The following is a 20,442-nucleotide window of genomic DNA, read 5'->3' on the forward strand; positions in this document are numbered from 1 at the left end:
GGCCTCTGTGTAACTGGCTGTTTTAAACGTTACCATACTAAACTAAATTATTAGTTTAGTATGGTAAACATAATCCTCCGTTCCTGCCTTCACACACCTTCACACCCCTTATGCCACTTCCTGCTTTGTAACTGACCCCGGCTTGTTATTGGACCACGCTTCTGCCTAACGATTTTTTAATACCTCTGCCTGATCTGGAATTGACCCTGGACTGTTTTTCGACCATTCTTATGCCTAACGATTCTGTAATGCCTCTGCCTGATTTGGAATTGACCCTGGACTGTTTTTCGACCATTCTTCTGCCTAACGATTCTGTACTGCCTCTGCCTGATATGGAACTGACCTCGGACTGTTTGACCATGCCTTTTGCCTGCCTCTTAGACTGATCTTGTACCCTGCTACTGGACTAGTGGGATTCAACACAGGGGTCTCACATATGTGAGGGGCTCCAGAAAAGTTTTTCTGGATGAAGAAAACATTTTTTTTGTTTTCTCATCCTAGATTAGGGTCTGGTTGCCCGGAGGCTTCAAAGCTCCTGAAGAAGTCACGCTTGTGACGAATACGCGTAAGAGCCCACTGAGAGGTACCGGAGGTGACGTTGGCGAACGATTGCCCCTCTTTTTTATATGCCTGATTTAATTTTAACCATGTGAGTACCCTCGCTTATAATTTTATGTCGATTAAAAGTTTTAAAACAATATCACACTATTGGTGGTTTTATCCCCCTGGGCGCGAGACATTGGCCATCCTGGGACGCGACTTCCAAGGAGGACCTAGTTTCCCTGGACCAGAGCCCTTTTGGATAACCATATGTGTTTGGAGTCATATGCTGTTACCTTACAGCAGTAAGGTAAGGGGACACCCTCAGTCACCTTAAAAGGATCACTGGATACCCACGTTTTCTTCACATTATTGATTCGGACCCACACCAGCACTTCCCTATTTTGGACTTTCAATTATTATTTAGATCTCTGGTGTTATTGTTAAAGTTTTTGCTTTATCGATCTTTATCACAAGTTTACTGCTTTATGGAATTTTTTTCACTAGCTCATCACTGAGCCCATCATAGTTAATTGGGTGTTGTGTTACACAGATTGTATATCTTTATTTGCACTTCTCATCACCTTATTGATTGTGTATTCCATTCTACTAAGAAGAACGTATGAAGTTATGTTACTTGCACCTTTGCCTAGAATGGTTATAAGTTTGTCAGCTTGCTCGCTGATCGGCTCTTTTTAAAGCCATTTTTGTTTGTACTGTCACAGTCAGACCACCCTTCACTTCCTTTCCACCTCTCCATCCTCCACATATAGCGCAGCACTACCTTCCCCATCATTAATATTTATGGTCTGATACACCTTCCAGTGCCGCAGCTGTATCCCACCCCCCCTCCCCACCCTCCCTCTGATAGCGCGGTAATACCCACTCTCACATTTTCAAAGAGATTTGGGTGGGAGAAGCCTCTACCCCTGTCCCCATTCTGTCCTGAACGAGGCCCTACTTCTGCCTGCTGCCTGTAGGACCTATGCCATCATGCCTCTGCCTGTTGCATGAACTGACCACCTGCACTAACCCTGACGGGACAGTATCCCTGCCTGGACGTTGCTGACCAAGTCCCTGCCTGCTGCCTGGACCAGTGCTATCCTGCTGTGTAGAACTGCGCTACTATTACCACAGGTAATCTTTTGTTTACGCTTTGCTCAGCATAATGTATTTTGGGGTGTAATTCTTGGTATGTGCATACTATGTGTCTCTGGAACACCTGACGGTGTTCCTTGCATGTTGGGCCCCTGTATGTGGTCAGGCTGTGTAGAAGTCTCACACATGGGGTATCGTTTTACTCAGGAGGAGTAGCAGAATGTATTTTGGGGTGTCATTTTTGCTGTGTACATGCTATGTGTTGGAAATATTTTATCAATGGACAACTTTGTGTAAAAAAAATGCGTTTTAATTTTTTTTCCACATATTCCAAAAACGTCTGGAAAAAAATTAACTGTTCAAAAGACTCATTATGCCTCATAGATTATACGTTGGGGGGTTTGCTTTCCAAAATGGGGTCACTTTGTGGGTAATTCCATTGTTCAGGTGTTCCAGGGCCTTCAAAAGTGTAATAGGTAGTCAACTAGTTAGATGTGCAATTTATGCTCCTAAAACCCCCGATGGCGCTTCCTGCATGTTGGGCCCCTGTATGTGGCCAGGCAGTGAAAAAGTCTCACACATGGGGTATCGTTTTACTCAGGAGGAGTAGCAGAATGTATTTTGGGGTGTCATTTGTGGCATGCACATGCCATGTGAGAGAAATAAGCTATTACAATGACACTTTTGAGAAATTTTTTAAATAAAAAATAAAAATCTTAATTTTGCAAAGTGTTTTGGGAAAAAATTACAACTTCAAATAACTCACCATGCCTCTTACTAAATACCTTGGAATGTCTACTTTCCAAAAAGGGGTTATTTGGGGGGCATTTGTACTTTTCTGGCTTGTTAGGGTCTCAAGAAATGAGATAGGCCTTCAGTACATCAGGTGTGATCATATGTGATAATTTATTATGATTTGCACTATAGCTTGTAGACTCTAAAACTTTCACACAGACCAAATAATTTCCAAAAAATTATTTTTATCAAAGACATGTAGCAGTATAAATTGTGGCCAAATTTTATGAAGAAAAATTAATAATTTGCAAAATGTTATCATAGAAACTAAGAAAAAAACGTTTTTTTTTCCAAATTTTCGGTCTTTTTTCATTAATAGCGCAAAAAAATAAAAAACCCAGAGGTGATCAAATACCACCAAAAGAAAGCTCTATTTGTGGGAAAAAAAGGACAAAAAAATCATTTGGGTACAGTGTTGCATGACTGAGTAATTGTCATTCAAAATGTGAGAGCCCTGAAAGCTGAAAATTGGTCTGGTCAGGAGGGTGTTTAAGTGCCCAGTATGGAAGTGGTTAAAGGGATGAGTTGGCAACCCTATGGGCAACCCTGCCTTTCTTCCTGGATGTCAAGACCCTAGATTTCACCCCTTTTTGTCCTCCAATGTTGTTAGACTGATGGACTTTAGAGAAGGGAGTTCCTGGAAAACCAGCAATTTTCCCAAGAACATACATTTTCAATTTCCTTCAGACTCCTGGAAGCGGGTTACAGGCTGTTAACCAGGTGGTACAGGCAACGCTGTATCATGGCCTAGGCCAACAAGGCCCAGGCCTAGGGCAGCACTTTGCAGAGGGGCAGCATGGAAAGAGTCCCCACCGGCTTGCACTACACTGTTAGGCCCCATACTCACGACCAAACATGTCTGCTGAAACTGGCCCGCAGGCCAGTTTCAGCAGACATGTTTGGTCGTGTGTGGGCGCGAGCGGGCCGAATTCCAGCAAACATTTGCCCGCCGGGCCTTTTCCCAGCAGACAAATATTCCTGGACTTGTTTTAAAACAGCCCGCTGGAATTCAGCCCGCTCGGACATGTACGGTCGTCAGTACAGACCTACCGTACATGTCCAGGCGCCCGCCGTCCCTCGCATGCGTCGAATGACTTCGACGCATGCGTGGAAGCATTTTAAAGGCGGGCCGCCCACGTCGCCGCGTCATTGTCGCGGTGACACCGCGTCATCGACGCGGCGACACCGCGGACACGCCCCGCGTATTGTTTACGCGCGGGCTTCTGTACGATGGTGTGTACAACCATCGTACAGAAGCCCTCTGGCAGACATGTATGGTGAAAACGGTCCGACGGACCGCTTTCACCATACATGTTTGTCCGTGTGTACCCGGCCTTAGAAGTAGCTTGCGTTACACTCATTTTGACTGTCCTATCAGCCTGGACCACAAACCTTCCTCACTGTGCTATATGTTTTCTGCTGCACTATTGGCATGGTTATATCTTCTTAGTCCTCTCCATAAAATTATCAGAAATTTGTGCTTAAAGTAGAATTATAGGCAACACTTTTTTTTTTCATTTTGAACAGTGTAAGGGAGGGTTATAGCCCCTGACAGTTTTTTTTTTACCATCGCTGTCACATTGCAGAAATTTTCATTCACTTCCTGCCCCATAGCCAAAGAGTAAGTGAGAAGAAATCTATACAAATTAAAGTAATCCAATGCCCCCCCCGACTCTAAGAACTAGTGTCCCACTCGAAAATTTCAGGGCGGGTCCTAAACAAAAAGGTATGTGGCCTTGACAGGAAAAGGTGGGTCATGTTTAAATTAGGGGGTGCACGAGTTTAGTCAGGCCTAGCGCAGCACAAAACCTAAAGACACTACTGGGTACAAGGTCCCTACCGAATTACAGAATTGCTGGAGATGTGGTCATGCAGATGGCTCCCTCCTGCAAATATACTGGACCGACCCGAAGTTTCATCCTTTATTTTGGTCTCAAGTTTGTACATTGATACACAACCTTATGAATCAGAACCTGATTTAGAACCCGGCAACCTGCTGTTTACATTTAAAGTGGAGGTTCACCCAAAAAGTTAATTTTTACCCTTAGATTCCTGCTCATTTTGTCAAGGGGAATTGGGTCGTTTTTTTAAAATAGAAGCAGTACTTACCGTTCTAGAGAGCGATCGTAAAACACTGGCTAGGCACAGAGTTAACCCTTTAAACGCTCCCTGATGTTAACCCCTTCCCAGCCAGTGTCATTAATATAGTGACAGTTCATATTGATTTAGAACTGATCACTATATTGGTGTCACTGGTCCCCAAAAAGTGTCAAAAGTGTCAGTTAGTGTCAGACTGTCCGCTGCAATATCGCAATCTTGCTATAAGTCGCTGATCGTCGACAATTACTAGTAAAAAAAAAATCCCATAGTTTGAAGACGCTATAACTTTTGCGCAAACCAATCTATATACGCTTTTTGGGATTTATTTTTACCAAAAATATGTAGCAGAATACATATTGGCTTACATTTATGAAGAAATTCGATTTCAATTCTTCTATTGGATGTGATTTTTGGTCTTTTTTTGTTTATAGCGCCAAAAAAAACACGCAGGGGTGATCAAATACCACCAAAAAAAAGGACATACATTTTATTTGGGTACAACATCGCACGACTTCACAAGTGTCAGTTAAAGTAACGCAGTGCCGTGTTGCAAAAAATGGCCTGGTCCTGAAGGGGGGTAAATCTTCTGGAGGTGAAGTGGTTAAAATATATATATATATATATATATATATATATATATATATATATATATTTTTTTTTTATTGTTCCCTTACCAATACATACTATATCCTCTATCCAGAAATGCTAAAGGGCCTTTCATCTTTTGCAATTTTAATCATATTAAGGCTGCATTCACACCTGAGCGTTTTGTCGCCTGAAGCATGAAGCTCCAAAGGGGAAAAAATACATTATTCCCTATGGAGATGGTTCACATCTCCACTCCAAAACGCCTGAAGCTCAAACAAGTTCTGGACCCTTTTTTGTCGCGCGAATTGGGCGGATTTGGGCGTTTTAGAACGTTTGTAGTCCCATAGAAAGTAATGGAAACACTCGATTCAAGCATCTAGCGCGACAACGAGCGTTTCTACGGGCGTTTTGTCGCTTTAACCACTTAAGGACCGGACCAATATGCTGCTAAATGACCCAAGGGGGTTTTTACAATTCATCACTGCATCATTTTAACAGACAATTGCACGGTCGTACGACGTGGCTCCCAAAAAAAATTTGCGTCCTTTTCTTCCCACAAATAGAGCTTTCTTTTGGTGGTATTTGATCACCTCTGCGATTTTTATTTTTTGCGCTATATACAAAAATAGAGCGTAATTTTTGAAAAAAAAAACAATATTTTTTACTTTTTGTTATAAGAAAAATCAAATAAACTACATTTTAGTCAAACATTTAGGCCAAAATGTATTCAGCCACATGTCTTTAGTAAAAAAAAAAAAAAATCGCAATAATAAAAAAAAAAATAGCTACCTAGCGGGAACAGCGACACTAATACAGCGATCAGAAAAATGATCGCTTAGTGACACTGGCAATAGGGAGTGAAAGGGTTAACTAGGGCGGTGATCAAGGGGTTAAAACTTTATTAGGGGGAGGTACGGGGGCTACCCTGAACCTAACACTAACTGCCTGTCACACTGCCTGTCACACTGACACTAAATGCAGTGATCAGTACATATATGATCACTGCATTCAGTGACACTGTGACGGGGGTGTGGGGGGGGGGGGTGATCGGGGGGGGGGGGTTAATGTGCCTGTGTGTCCTGGTGTCAGTGTAGTGTTGTGCAGACTCACTGTGTGATGTCTTCTCTCCTCAGCGGCGGTTGAAAATACCGCCGAGAGGAGAGATCACACCACTTCCCTCTTCCTGTGTTTACACAGGCAGAGGAAGTGACACACGGGGGAGCGCGCGGATTAGCTGGGAGCGATCCGGAGGGGGCGGACAAAAACAAACAGCCGCCCCCTCATCCCGGATCGCTCAGACAGCCACGTGGACCGCCGCAGGTACCGGGGGGGGGGGGGGGGGGTCCCGATCGAACCCCCGACCCACATCTAGGCAGGGACGTACAGGTACGCCAATGTGCCTGTACGTGCCATTCTGCTGACGTATATGTACATGCGGCGGTCCTTAAGTGGTTAATCTGTTCTGTGAAATAGAACATTTCACCCAGGCAGAAGATAAAAAAATCTACAAACATAGCAACAAATGATGAAAGAGATGATAATTTTTCCTATTGGTTAAAATAAAAAACGTTGAAGTTCAAAAACGTCGGACAACGCTGTATGCAAACGCGCGAATACACGCGACAAAACGTCCCAAAAACGCTACGCTCAGGTGTGAATGCAGCCTTAGTCCCCTTTCACACTTATACGACTTGTCTCACGATTTTGGACTGCAAAATCGTATGACAAGTCATTCTCCATTATTTTCAATGACTACCATTCATATTGGCACGACTTTAAGTTGTGCCTACTTCAAAGTAGTCCTTGCACTACTCTGGTCCGATTTTGATGCCACTTACACAGGCATTCATTGAAATCGCGGTAAAATCGCGTGACTTTGAAGTCGTACAAGTGTGAAAGGGGGCTAAGACCATATATATATATATTCACATTCCAGCGTGAACCTGACTGGCTAGTTTTAAAAGCCGTTCTTGCTGCTGAATAACTGTAAAATGTGGAAAAAAAATTCTCACATTTAATTGTCCAAAATGTGTGACCTTTCTGCGAATTCTTGCTCCGAGTAGGACACTTGACTTTTTACAAAGTGTGTTTTCACATAATTGGAGAGTGTCGCTTAATTATTTTTTCTTGTGATCACTTACTGAAGTAATGTTTAAAGGGACTGTAAAGGAAATTTTTTTTTTCCCTAAATAGCTTCCTTTACCTTAGTGCAGTCCTCCTTCACTTACCTCATCCTTCCATTTTGCTTTTAAATGTCCTTATTTCTTCTGAGAAATCCTCACTTCCTGTTCTTCTGTCTGTAACTCCACACAGTAATGCAAAGCTTTCTTCCTGGTGTGGAGAAAACCTCTTGAGGGGGGAAGGGGCGAGCAGGAGGGTCAGGACACCCACTAACACACAGCTCCTTTCTCTATCTGCAAAGTAGAGAGTGTCCTGACACTCTTGCTTGCCCCCTCCCCCCTCAAGAGGCTTTCTCCACACCAGGAAGAAAGCCTTGCATTACGGTGTGTAGTTACAGACAGAAGAACAGGAAGTGAGGATTTCTCAGAAGAAATAAGGACATTTAAAAGCAAAATGGAAGGATGAGGTAAGTGAAGGAGGACTGCACTAAGGTAAAGGAAGCTATTTAGGGAAAAAAAATTTTTCCTTTACAACCCCTTTAAGTAACTTCCTGACCGCTATTGTCCTGAATTACATTTCGTTTTTGGCCCCTGACACAGACTTTCCGGCACCTTCTTCCTCTGAGCAAAGTCAGGCTGATAGCTAATGTCCATCTAGGTCTAATCTAGTCCTCCACTTGGAGATAAGATTTACTTACAGCAATGTTTCTCAGTTCTATGAGATAATGTCTCCTATATAAAACCAGTGTTTACAAAGTTCACTTCTGGTGTGGGTCACATAAGACTGGGAACCTTTGGCCTCCAGTGTAAACGGAATCAACCAGCTCTTTCATGGTAAAGACTTATTTCTGTGGCCTAAAGAAGGTGTTCCATGCAAAGAGCGGTGCTGCATTTATTGGTGGGCATAGTGAAAGCGGGGCTGGCCCTACCATGGGTCCCAGTGGGTCCATTGGGCCCAGACAGCACTTTGAGAGAACCACGGCCGCCTCTCCTTCTCTTCGATTTACCCAGCAAATTGACAACCAAGATTTGTTTTCCAGCAGTTTTGTGTGTCACACGGAGCTGAAACAATCTCATTGGAGGGCTGGGAAATCAGGAGGATCCTAGATAGCGGTGGGGATGTTTTTGGATGCACCTGATTAGAGATTATGGGCCATATTCTCAAACAAGTTACGCCGGTGTATCTACTGATACACCGGCGTAATTCGAAATTCCCGCCGGCGTATCATTGTTTTGTATTCACAAAACAAGATACACCGGATTTAGGCTAGGATCCGACTAGTGTAAATCACTTACACCGTCGGATCCTAAATGCAATACTACGTCGACCGCTAGGTGGCGTTTACGTTCAGGTCTCATTTGTTTATGCAAATGAGCCTGATACGCCGTTTCCCGAACGAATTCGCGCCGCGTAACCGTCGCTTACGTCGTTTGCGTAGGCGTAAGGTTACCCCTGCTATATGAGAGGTAACCTTACGCCAGTCCCACGTAGGCCATGTTAAGTATGGCGTCGGGTCCGCGTCGTGTTTTCCCGTTGGGTACGTCGTTTTACTAAGTCGTTCTTGAATACGACTTTACGTCAATGACGCACACGTCGGTGTCATTGACGTTTTACGCCGAGAACTGGAGCATGCGCACTGGGCTATTTTAGCGTTTGATGGTACAGTGGCTGCGTTTGATGATACAGTGGCTGCGTTTGATGGCACAGTGGCTGCGTTTGATGGGCAAACTGGCTGAGTTTGATGGCACAGTGCTGCGTTTGATGGCACAGTGGCTGCGTTTGATGGGCAAACTGGCTGAGTTTGATGGCACAGTGGCTGCGTTTGATGGGCAAACTGGCTGCGTTTGATGGCACAGTGCTGCGTTTGATGGGCAAACTGGCTGAGTTTGATGGCACAGTGGCTGCGTTTGATGGGCAAACTGGCTGCGTTTGATGGCACAGTGGCTGCGTTTGATGATAGAGTGCTGCGTTTGATGATAGAGTGCTGCGTTTGATGGCACAGTGGCTGCGTTTGATGATAGAGTGCTGCGTTTGATGGCACAGTGGCTGCGTTTGATGGTACACTGTCTGCGTTTGATGGGCACAGTGGCTGCGTTTGATGGCACAGTGGCTGCGTTTGATGATACAGTGCTGCGTTTGATGCCACAGTAGCTGCGTTTGATGATACAGTGGCTGCGTTTGATGGCACAGTGGCTGCGTTTGATGGGCAAAGTGGCTGCGTTTGATGGTACAGTGGCTGCGTTTGATGATACAGTGGCTGTGTTTGATGATACAGTGGCTGTGTTTGATGATACAGTGGCTGTGTTTGATGATACAGTGGCTGCATTTGATGATACAGTGGCTGTGTTTGATGATACAGTGGCTGTGTTTGATGATACAGTGGCTGCATTTGATGATACAGTGGCTGCGTTTGATGATACAGTGGCTGCGTTTGATGATACAGTGGCTGCGTTTGATGATACAGTGGCTGCATTTGATGATACAGTGGCTGTGTTTGATGATACAGTGGCTGCGTTTGATGATACAGTGGCTGCGTTTGATGATACAGTGGCTGCATTTGATGATACAGTGGCTGTGTTTGATGATACAGTGGCTGCATTTGATGATACAGTGGCTGCGTTTGATGATACAGTGGCTGCATTTGATGGCACAGTGGCTGCGTTTGGTACAGAGAGGCTGCAATTGATGGGTGATTTTTTTTTCCTGAATTGTTCAGTCCCCCCCCCCCCCCCAAAAAAAAAAAATTGAGCACCAACCCACCACTGATCCTAAGTGGCTAGAAGTGTCTACAGTAACGCCCTATGAAAAGTGATTCACCCTGCACTGCACATATGTAAGGCTGGGTTTCTACATGAAGCAGTTTCTACGGCCCAGCCCTAGTCCATGCGCAGGGGCCCCGCCCATCCTCCACAACCATAGAGCTACACCTGCGCACAGCCCGTCCTTCCCACAACAACTGGTATCTCCGAGGAGGGCACACGGAGCTGAGACAATCTCATTGGAGGGCTGGGAGCCGGCCCTCGCTGCTGATTGGACGCTGGTCATGTGAAGAGGAAAGTTCTGGAGAAAAGTTCTCAGAGGCTGAAGACTGAGAGGTGATGTCCGCGTGTAGAGAGAAGATGGAGAGGGGGGAGCAGTACGGATGGATAATGAGGAGCTGTGTACAGGAAGACCTACCGGGGGAGGAGGTAGGTCCATCACACCTCTCATCCTACCAGGAGCCGGAGTGTGCAGAAGTTATTTGCTGTATTTTCCTGTATTGGAGGTCCTGTGATTGTATCTTATGGGGGGGATTGGATTGTGCAATGGACATGTCTTCCTGCCCTATACTGATAGGCCTGGGAGGGAGGGGAACCTCTAGTATCTTCATGATAATATACTTATTACATAGTCCCAACAAACTGACATGAGCATTGCCACCATCCCGAGTATATAGAAAAATGAATACCTCAAAGAAATGGGATTTTAAGGGTAATGAAAATAATATACGAAAAAGTATAGGTAAATATAGAAAAATATAATATTTAATTTACTTTACAAAAAAAAAGTAAAGTAAATTAAATATTATATTCTATATTTACCTATACTTTTTTGTATATTATTTTCATTGCCCTTAAAATCCCATTACATTCCTCTATGCCTCCCAATATTTATTATTACATTTTATTATATGATATAAATAATTGAAATAATAAATATATCATTATAAAAGAAAAATACTAATTATAGTAAGAAGAATTAAGAACATATCATAATGTATATAATTGCAATAATAAATATATAATCATGAATATACTGATTAATTATAAGAAGAAGAATTAGGAAAATATCATAATGTATATAATTGCAATAATAAATATATAATCATAAATAAAAATACTGATTAATTATAATAAGAAGAATTAGGAAAATATTATAATATAAATAATTGAAATAATAAATATATCATTATAAAAGAAAAATACTAATTATAGTAAGAAGAATTAAGAAAATATCATAATGTATATAATTGAAATAATAAATATATAATCATAAATAAAAATACTGAATAATTATAAGAATTAGGAAAATATCATAATGTATATAATTGCAATAATAAATATATAATCATGAATACAAATACTGATTAATTGTAATAAGAATTAAGAAAATATAATATAAATAATTGAAATAATAAATATATCATTATAAAAGAAAAATACTAATTATAGTAAGAAGAATTAAGAACATATCATAATGTATATAATTGCAATAATAAATATATAATCATAAATAAAAATACTGATTAATTATAAGAAGAAAAATTAAGAAAATATAAATAATTGAAATAATATATAAATACGTGTGTGTGTGTTTGTGTATGTGTGTGTATATATATATATATATATATATATATATATATATATATATATATATATATTACACATACCGTATTTATCGGCGTATACCGCACACTTTTTTCCCCTTAAAATAAGGGGAAAATCGTGGGTGCGCGATATACACCAATACCTGCGCTCAGTTTGAATGCCTGCGCCGACATATACCGAGTGCAGTACACTCGGCTACATTCGGCCAGGCTCGGCTTCGCTCGTGCTCACGCATAAACGTCACAGAGCGCGAGCACGAGCGAAGCCGAGCCTGGCCGAATGTAGCCGAGTGTACTGCACTCTGTATATGTCGGCGCAGGCATTCAAACTGAGCGCGGGAAGCGGCCATTCAACGGGGAGACAGCGCGGGAGAAGCCGGAAGGACACCACCGAAGCCGCAGACCGACGCCGGACCCGCCGATGGATGCCGCGCAAGACACCAAAACTGTAAGTACTAAAATGTTTTTTTTTACAGGAATTGCGGGTCCACATTAGGGGTGCGCGCTATACGCCGGAGCGCGCAATACCCCGATAAATACGGTACGTATAGATGTGTGTGTATACTGCCGGAAAAGCGCCTCTGCAGAGGTGCTTTGCGCTGGTTTTTAACCCTTTTTGGGCCCTCTAGCAGGGGGTAAAATCGCCCCGCTAGCGGCCGAATAGCGCCGTGAAATTGACAGTAAATCGCTGCTAAAAATAGCAGTGATTTACCGTCGACGCCGCCCCAGTGTGAAAGGGGCCTAAGTGTAGCAATATGTTGCTAAATGTTGTACCTTCATTAAATGTAACCATATTGCTACACTTAGAGGCTCCTCTCTTCTCTTTTATACTCTGTTGTGACATGACACTACTCTTATATCAAGACATCGCTTGCATATCAAGGCAAAATGTATTAAAAAGTTTAGCTTGTCTTGCAAAACGCTCTCAAACCAAGGTTTTACTGTATTTATTATTTCAATTATTTACATTATATTTTCTATATATATATACATTTATCTCACAAAAGTGAGTACACCCCTCACATATTTGTAAAAATGTTATTCTATCTGTTCATGTGACAACACTGAAGAAATGACACTTTGCTACAATGTTGTGTAGTGAGTGTACAGCTTGTATAACAGTGTAAATTTATTGTCCCCTCAAAATAACTCAACACACAGCCATTAATGTCTAAACCACTGGCAACAAAAGTGAGTACACCCCTAAGTGAAAATGTTTGAATTGGGCCCAAACTATCAATATTTTGTGTGGTCACCATTATTCTCCAGCACTGCCTTAACCCTCTTGGGCATGGAGTTCACCAGAGCTTCACAGGTTGCCGCAGGAGTCCGCTTCCACTCCTCCATGATGACATCACAGAGCTGGTGGATGTTGGAGACCTTGCGCTCCTCCAGTTGCGATATAAAAAGGTACATAGTGGCTTACTTTTAAAATACAGTGAGTGAGTAAACTTGGCAAAACATTAATTTTGGTATTTCTGGGAGGACAAGTGCCCCACCATAAGTATTTATGGGGGGGATAGTGCCTCACCATTGGTGTTCCCGGGGGGGTGAATAGTGCTCCATCACTGGTGTTCCTGGAATGGGGAATTGTAGTGCCCCATAGAGCCAATGGCTGCGCTGCTATCAATCTATCCCAGGGTTTCTCAACTCCAGTCCTCGAGGCGCCCCAACAGGTCATGTTTTCAGGCTTTCCATTTTTTTGCACAGGTGATTTGATCAGTTTTACTGCCTTAGTAATTACCACAGCCATTTCATCTCAGGGAAATCCTGAAAACATGACCTGTTGGGGCGCCTCGAGGACTGGAGTTGAGAAACACTGATCTATCCAATGAAGAGCCGAGAACCCGTGGAGAGAGCGACCCAGAATCGCGCCCACGGAAATTCGGGGCTCAGGTAAGTAAAACAGGTGGGCTGGGGGGCCGGACACTGCAAGGTGTTTTTTCACCTTAAAGCGGAGCTCCACCCTAAAGTGGAACTTCCGCTCATCAGAACCCTCCCCCCTCCGGTGTCACATTTAACACCTTTCAGGTATTTGCACCCACTTACGGGAGTCCTCTCTGCGGGGAGTCTGCGGATAGTGCGTCACTTCCTGCCCCCCCATTGTGTTCTGGGAAACACTTGGCTCCCAGAACACAACGGGGACCAGTGAGGACGGCGCTGCACGACTCGCGCATGCGCCGTAGGGAATCGAGCAGTGAAGCTGGAGCGATTCACTTCCTGATTCCCTCACTAAAGGATGGCAGTGGGGGCAGCAGATAGACAAGGGTTTGCTTGTCTTCTGCTGCAGACGTTGCTGGACTCCAGGACAGGTAAGTGTCCATATATTAAAAGTCAGCAGCTGCAGGATTTGTAGCTGCTGGCTTTTATTTTTTTTACAGCGGAGCTCCGCTTTAATGCATAGGATGCATTAAAGCGGAGGTTCACCCTAAAAAACAAGTTTCTACCATGCCATTCAGCATACTAGGGTCAGCTAGTATGCCTTTATTTATTTTTTGCGCCGTACTCACAGTTTAATTCCTTAGTTAAATTTCAGACACCCGCGGGGAATAGGCGTTCCTATGCAGAGGGGAACATGATTGACGGCCGGCTATGACGCGTCACGCTTCCCGAAAATAGCCGGAGTAGGACTCGGCTCTTCACGGCGCTATACGGCGCCTGCGCACAGACTAGGAGCTGACTGCGCAGGCGCCGTGAAGAGCCAAGTCCTATTTCGGCTATTTTCGGGAAGCGTGACGCGCCATAGCCGGCCGTCAATCATGTTCCCCTCTGCATAGGAACTTAACTAAGGGATTAAACTGTGAGTACGGCGCAAAAAAATAAATAAAGGTATAATGTAGCTCGCGCTAGTATGCTGGATGGCAGGATGGCATGGTAGAAATTTTTATTTTTTTTATTTTTTTTAGGGTGAACTCCCACTTTAAGGTGAAAAAACACATTAGGTTTACAACCCCTTTAAGAATCAACGGCACCCCCAAAGAGCAGAGCATTTGTCTGCGTGTCAGGAACGAGTGCAATTTTGCGCATGTTCCGCGACACACAGCAACGTGAACCAAGCCTTGGACTGGGGTGCCTCAAGATTGAAAATACTTTTCAAGGGCACCCCGACTGGAAAAAAGGTTGGGAAACACTGCTCTAGATACATCACCAAAAATATTAAAATATTGCCCAAACTGTCCTCCTCACTTCCCCTAAGACCTCCTGCTCTTTAACCACTTGAGATCCGCGCTGTAGACGAAATACGTCCGCAGCGCGGCTCTCAAGTGCCAAGTGGCCGTTTAAAAACTGCCTTTTATGTGCATTACCCGCGCGCGCCACTGGGTGGCGCGCGGCGGGTAAAACTGTCCCGACGCATCGCCGAAGACCCGATGCGTGTACCTGGCGGCCGCGATATCCGCCGGGTACACGCGATCGTCGGTGACACGGCAGGTGACAGCAGGGACGTGGAGCTCTGTGTGTAAACACAGAGCTCCACGTGCTGTCAGAGGAGAGGAGACCGATCTGTGTCTCTTGTACATAGAGACACAGCATCGGTCCCCTCCCCCAGTCACCCCCCTCCCCCCACACAGTTAGAACACACCCAGGCTACACAGTTAACCCCCTCCTCACCCCCTAGTGTTAACCCCTTCACTGCCAGTCACATTTATACAGTAATTAGTGCATTTTTATAGCACTGATCGCTGTATAAATGTGAATGGCGCCAAATTTGTGTCAAAAGTGTCCGATACGTCCGCCGCAATATCCCAGTCCCAATAAAAATCTCAGATCGCCGCCATTACTAGTAAAAAAAAAAATAATAAAAAAAATCATAATTCTGTTCCCCATTTTGTAGGTGCTATAACTTTTGCGCAAACCAGTCGCTTATTGCGATTTTTATTTTTTTTTATTTTACAAAAATACGTCGAAAAATACGTATCGGCCTTAACTGAGAAAAAAAATAGTTTTTTAAAAAAAAATTGGGATATTTATTATAGCAACAAGTAAAAAAAATATATATTTTTGTTTATAGCGCAAAAAATAAAAACCGCAGAGGTGATCAAATACCACCAAAAGAAAGCTCTATTTGTGGGGAAAAAAGGACGCCAATTTTGTTTGGGAGCCACGTCGCACGACCGCGCAATTGTCAGTTAAAGCGACGCAGTGCCGGACGCTGAGATTTCGCCTGGGAACGAAGGGGGTTTATGTGCCCAGTAAGCAAGTGGTTAACTCATCTCTACAGGAAAGCTTGTCCTGTCCCAGCCTAATAACTGAACTTTTACCGCCTCTATCAACTTATCTTTGCAAGGTCAATACTGTTTGTATCACCCCTTTAGATTGCAAGCTCTTACAGGCAGCGCCCTCCTAACCTCAAAAACAGAACTTCTTCTGCTCCATGCCAACCGAAAGAGACTTGCCATGACAACATGGACACCCCCGCCCATTTTGGGACAAACCATCACCCCTAGCACCAAAGTCAAAAGTCTCGGAGTCACTGACAATGACAATGTATTAGGGCTGCAACTAACGATTATTTTCATAATCGATTAGTTGGCCGATTATTGTTTCGATTAATCGGATAATGGCCTTTAAAAAAAAAAATTAGCATTTTTAAATTTCTTTTGGGCCAATTTGTTGTTGAGCATATTACATAACACAAATTGCCACAAAAACACATTACATACTTTTCTGCAGCTTCTCCATTGAAGTATATTGAACCAAAAAAAAATAAAAAATAGCACCGTTTTGCGTTAAAAAGTCCTCGCCCTTTCCAAATACGCAGCAGCTGAAAAAAATCATGGATGTGAACGTGTCCCATAGGAAAACATGTAAATGAACTGTAGTGTGTTTCTGCCAAAAGCACCAAAAAACAGAGGTGTGACCCCGGCCTGAGATGTTTAGTAACATAATGGGGGTAAAAAAACAAAAATAAGTACAAAAAGAGCAAATAATCGCTACTCTAGGGGGTCCATTTTTTTACTGTGGGACATTGAAATTAATATTTACAGTAGCGATTTGCTTTTTTGTACTTTAAATGGCTAATTTTAGTTTTCTTAACCCCATTATGTTACTGGGCGATTATTCGATTATGAAAATTGTAATCGATTAATTTCATAATCGATTAGTTGTTTCGGCCCTACAATGTATGCACAAATAAGTTCAGTAGTCAGCGGATCCCACCATCTGCTGTGCCTGCTAGGTAGACTAATTCCCTTTTTCCAAAAGAAGACAGAGCAGTCGTGGTGGGAACAATAATCAACTGCAGACTCGACTATGCAAACGCCCTTTACCTCGGACTCCCAAAGTACCAAATTGCTCGTCTACAAGTCCAGAATACGGCCGCACGACTTGTAACAGGTAAAGAAACCCTGGGAATCAATCTCCCCTCCCTTAGATCCCTTCATTGGTTGCCCGTAAAAGACAGAATTACGTTTAAGGCACTCTGCTGACGCACAAATGTGTACAAGGAAGTGCGCCCCAATATCTATGTGAAAAATTTAAATATCACAACCCCAATCGCGTTCTTCGATCTACTAACCAAAATCTACTTGAGATACCCAAAGCCAGATACAAGTCCAAAGGAGAACAAAGATTTGCAGTCCAAGGACCTAGACTGTGGAACGCTTTACCAACCAGCATCCGAATGGAAGTGAATCACCTGGCCTTCAGAAAAAAACTCAAAGCCCATCTATTCTGAAGGCAAAATATAGTAGGAAATAGATACCAAGCGCCCAGAGGCGATTCAGTTTGCATGTGTTGTGCTATACAAGTTTCTCACTCACTCAACCCTCTTGTCTTTGGATTGTAACTGTATTGTCCCCCCTAATTTTGTAAAGGGCTGCAGAAACTGTTACTACTATTATACAGGATTTATATAGTGGCATTATAATACCAAGCAAGCCAGTTGCATAAGTGTGGACCAGACCAAAAAAAATTTCTGCCCTGTGGTCATAGGTCTGTGAGACTTTAGGCTGGTCCATTTTTCAGGCAGCGGTTGTAAAATCATGATAGTAATTGTTTTTCTTATTGCAACAGGTCTGGATCACTTCAGTGAACAGACAGAATAAAGAAGCCCTTTCACAATGGACGAAAGAAAATAATGTCATCCTTCAACAGATCAATGGTCAGAGAATTTACCGTGGGTACCCTGCAGGTATGTGGCACTGATGAATTTCTATGTAAGGGTCTATTCCAGGGATCAACAAATCCCAGGCGCCAGGTCGCCATGGCGACTAGAAATAGTGTTCTGGCGACTTGGCTTGGAAGGTGGCGCCTTCTGGTGGTGAGCCGTTGGTATTACAAGTTATTATCACCAGATGTGAGCTGGCGCCATCTGGTGGTGGTCGTTGGTATTACAAGTTAAGCATTACAAGTTAAACAGCAATTCTAATGTCATTTTTCACTATTTTCACTGCCATCTTCTTCCCTCTAATTAGAACCCCCAAACATTATATACATTTTTTATCCTAACACCCTAGAGAATAAAATGGCGATCGTTGCAATACTTTCTGTCACGCCGTATTTGCGCAGCGGTCTTACAAGCGCACTTTTTTGGGAAAAAATTACACTTTTTTTTATTAAAAAATAAGACAACAGTAAAGTTATCCCCATTTTTTTTAATATTATGAAAGATAATGTTATGCCGAGTAAATTCATACCCAACATGTCACGCTTCAAAATTGCGTCCGCTCGTGGATTGCCAACAAACTTTTACCCTTTAAAATCTTCATAGGCGACGTTTAAAAAAATCTACAGGTTGCATGTTTTGAGTTACAGAGGAGAAAACCTGCTCCAGAGCGCTCTGGACCTCAGACTGGGGTGAAGGTTCATCTTCCAACAGGACAACGACCCTAAGCACACAGCCAAGATAACAAATAAGTGGCTACGGGACAACTCTGTGTACGTTGGGTCAGGGGGTCTGGCAGGTGGCCCCTCCGGTGCGCCCTCCATTACCCCCATGGGACTTGAATTTAGTCCTTTCGGTGCTTCGGGATGCTCCCTTTGAGGACATTTAGGAGTTTTTTTGTTTATTGTCACAAATGGTGATTTTATTTCTGGTAGCAATTACCTCGATCAGACGGGTGTCTGTCTGATCTGGCGGCCTTGTCTTGCAAGGCTCCCTACTTGGTCATCCGTAAGGATGAGGTGGTGCTGCGGCCGCAGCCGTTTTTCTCCCTAAGGTTGTTTCGGCTTTTCGCATTGTTGGGGACATTTTTCTTCCATCCTTATGTCCTCGGCCGAAATGCCAGGAGGAGGCCACTTTGCATCCTCTGGATGTGGTTCGGGCCCTACGAGTGTACTTATATGTTACGGTTCCGGAAGTCGGACTCCCTGTTCATGTCGGTGGCTGGCCCTACAAGAGGGCCTTGCAGTCTCGTCGGCCACCGTTCCTAGGTGGTTCCGACGGATGGTGCTTCAGGCCTATGCCCTAAAGGGGTGTGCGCCCCCCTTTCGGGTTATGGCGCATTCGACCAGGGCGATCGGAGCCTCTTGGGCTTTCCGGCATCATGCCTCTGTGTTACAGCGGTGTTAGGATGCATCCTGGTCGTCAATCCACGCTTTTTCAAAGTTTTACGAGGTGGATGTGTGTGCATCTTTTGATGCCTTCCTCAGCCGCAGGTGTTACGGGCGGCAGTTTATGTTTGGAGTTTCTCCGTTGAGCAACTCCGGTTTTTGTTTGGGGTGTAACCTGGTTTGCTGTGTTGTTTTCCCACCCCTCTAATTTTTTGGACACTGCTTGGGGACGTCCCTAATATCAAAGAAGGCTGTGTCCGTCTATGAACGGAAGAGAAAATAGGATTTTTGTACTCACCGTAAAATCCATTTCTCTGAGTTCATAGACGGACACAGCACCCACCCCTCCTTGGTTTCTACTGCTTGTTACGGACTGAGGCTCCTAAAGCATGGTGTGGGTTATGCCTGGGGGAGCCACGCCCCCTGGGAGGAGCGCCACAAAAGTGCTGTTAAATTCTGCCTAAACTCTCCTGGTAGGAAGAAGCATAACCCTAATGTCAAAGAAGGCTGTGTCCGTCTAAGAAATGGATTTTACGGTGAGTACAAAAATCCTATTTTTTTACTTTTTGCTATAATAAACATCCCCAAAAAATATATAAAAAACATTTTTTCCCTCAGTTTAGGCCGATTTGTATTCTTCTACATATATTTGGTAAAACAATCGCAATAAGCGTAATATTGGTTTGAACAAAAGTTATAGCGGGGCAGATCCACAAAAGAATTATGCCAGCGTATCTATTGATACGCCGGCGTAATTTTAAATTTCCCGCGTCGTATCTTTGTATCTTCAAAACAAGATACAACGGCATCTCGGGTCGATCCGACAGGCGTACGTCTTAGTACGCCGTCGGATCTAAGATGCAATTTTTCGGCGGCCGCTAGGTGGCGTTTCCGTCGAATTCCGCGTCAAGTATGCAAATTAGCTAGTTACGGCGATTCACGAACGTACGTCCGGCCGGCGCATTTTTTTACGTCGTTTGCGTTCGGCCTTTTCCGGCGTATAGTTAAAGTTACTGTTATGAGGCGTACTCAATGTTAAGTATGGCCGTCGTTCCCGCCTCGCATTTTGAATTTTTTACGTCGTTTGCGTAAGTCGTTTGCGAATAGGGATTTACGTAGAATGACGTCACCGTCGTGAGCATTGGCTTGTTCCGGGTTAATTTCGAGCATGCGCACTGGGATACCTCCACGGACGGCGCATGTGCAGTTAAAAAAAACGTTTACGTCGGGTCACTACGTATTTATATAAAACACGCACCCATCACAGAGATTTGAATGCCGCGCCATTACGCCGCCAAAGATACACTACGCAGCCGTAACTTACGGCGAGGATTCTTTGTGGA

The 20,442-nt window shown here is 43.7% G+C and overlaps 1 protein-coding gene across 1 annotated transcript in view; it reads left to right on the plus strand.

The window, feature by feature from the left end:
• The first annotated feature begins 10,193 nt into the window (after positions 1–10,193).
• Positions 10,194–20,442, plus strand: part of LOC120929012 (dead end protein homolog 1-like) — a 62,579-nt gene continuing 52,330 nt past the window's right edge. The window contains exons 1-2 of the mRNA XM_040340185.1: positions 10,194–10,430; positions 17,621–17,738. Coding sequence (XP_040196119.1) covers positions 10,341–10,430; positions 17,621–17,738 — 208 coding nt within the window. The 5' untranslated portion in view covers positions 10,194–10,340. The remainder of the gene's footprint in view (positions 10,431–17,620; positions 17,739–20,442) is intronic.

Source organism: Rana temporaria, chromosome 2 (genome assembly GCF_905171775.1).
Source record: "Rana temporaria chromosome 2, aRanTem1.1, whole genome shotgun sequence".
NCBI lineage: Eukaryota > Metazoa > Chordata > Amphibia > Anura > Ranidae > Rana > Rana temporaria.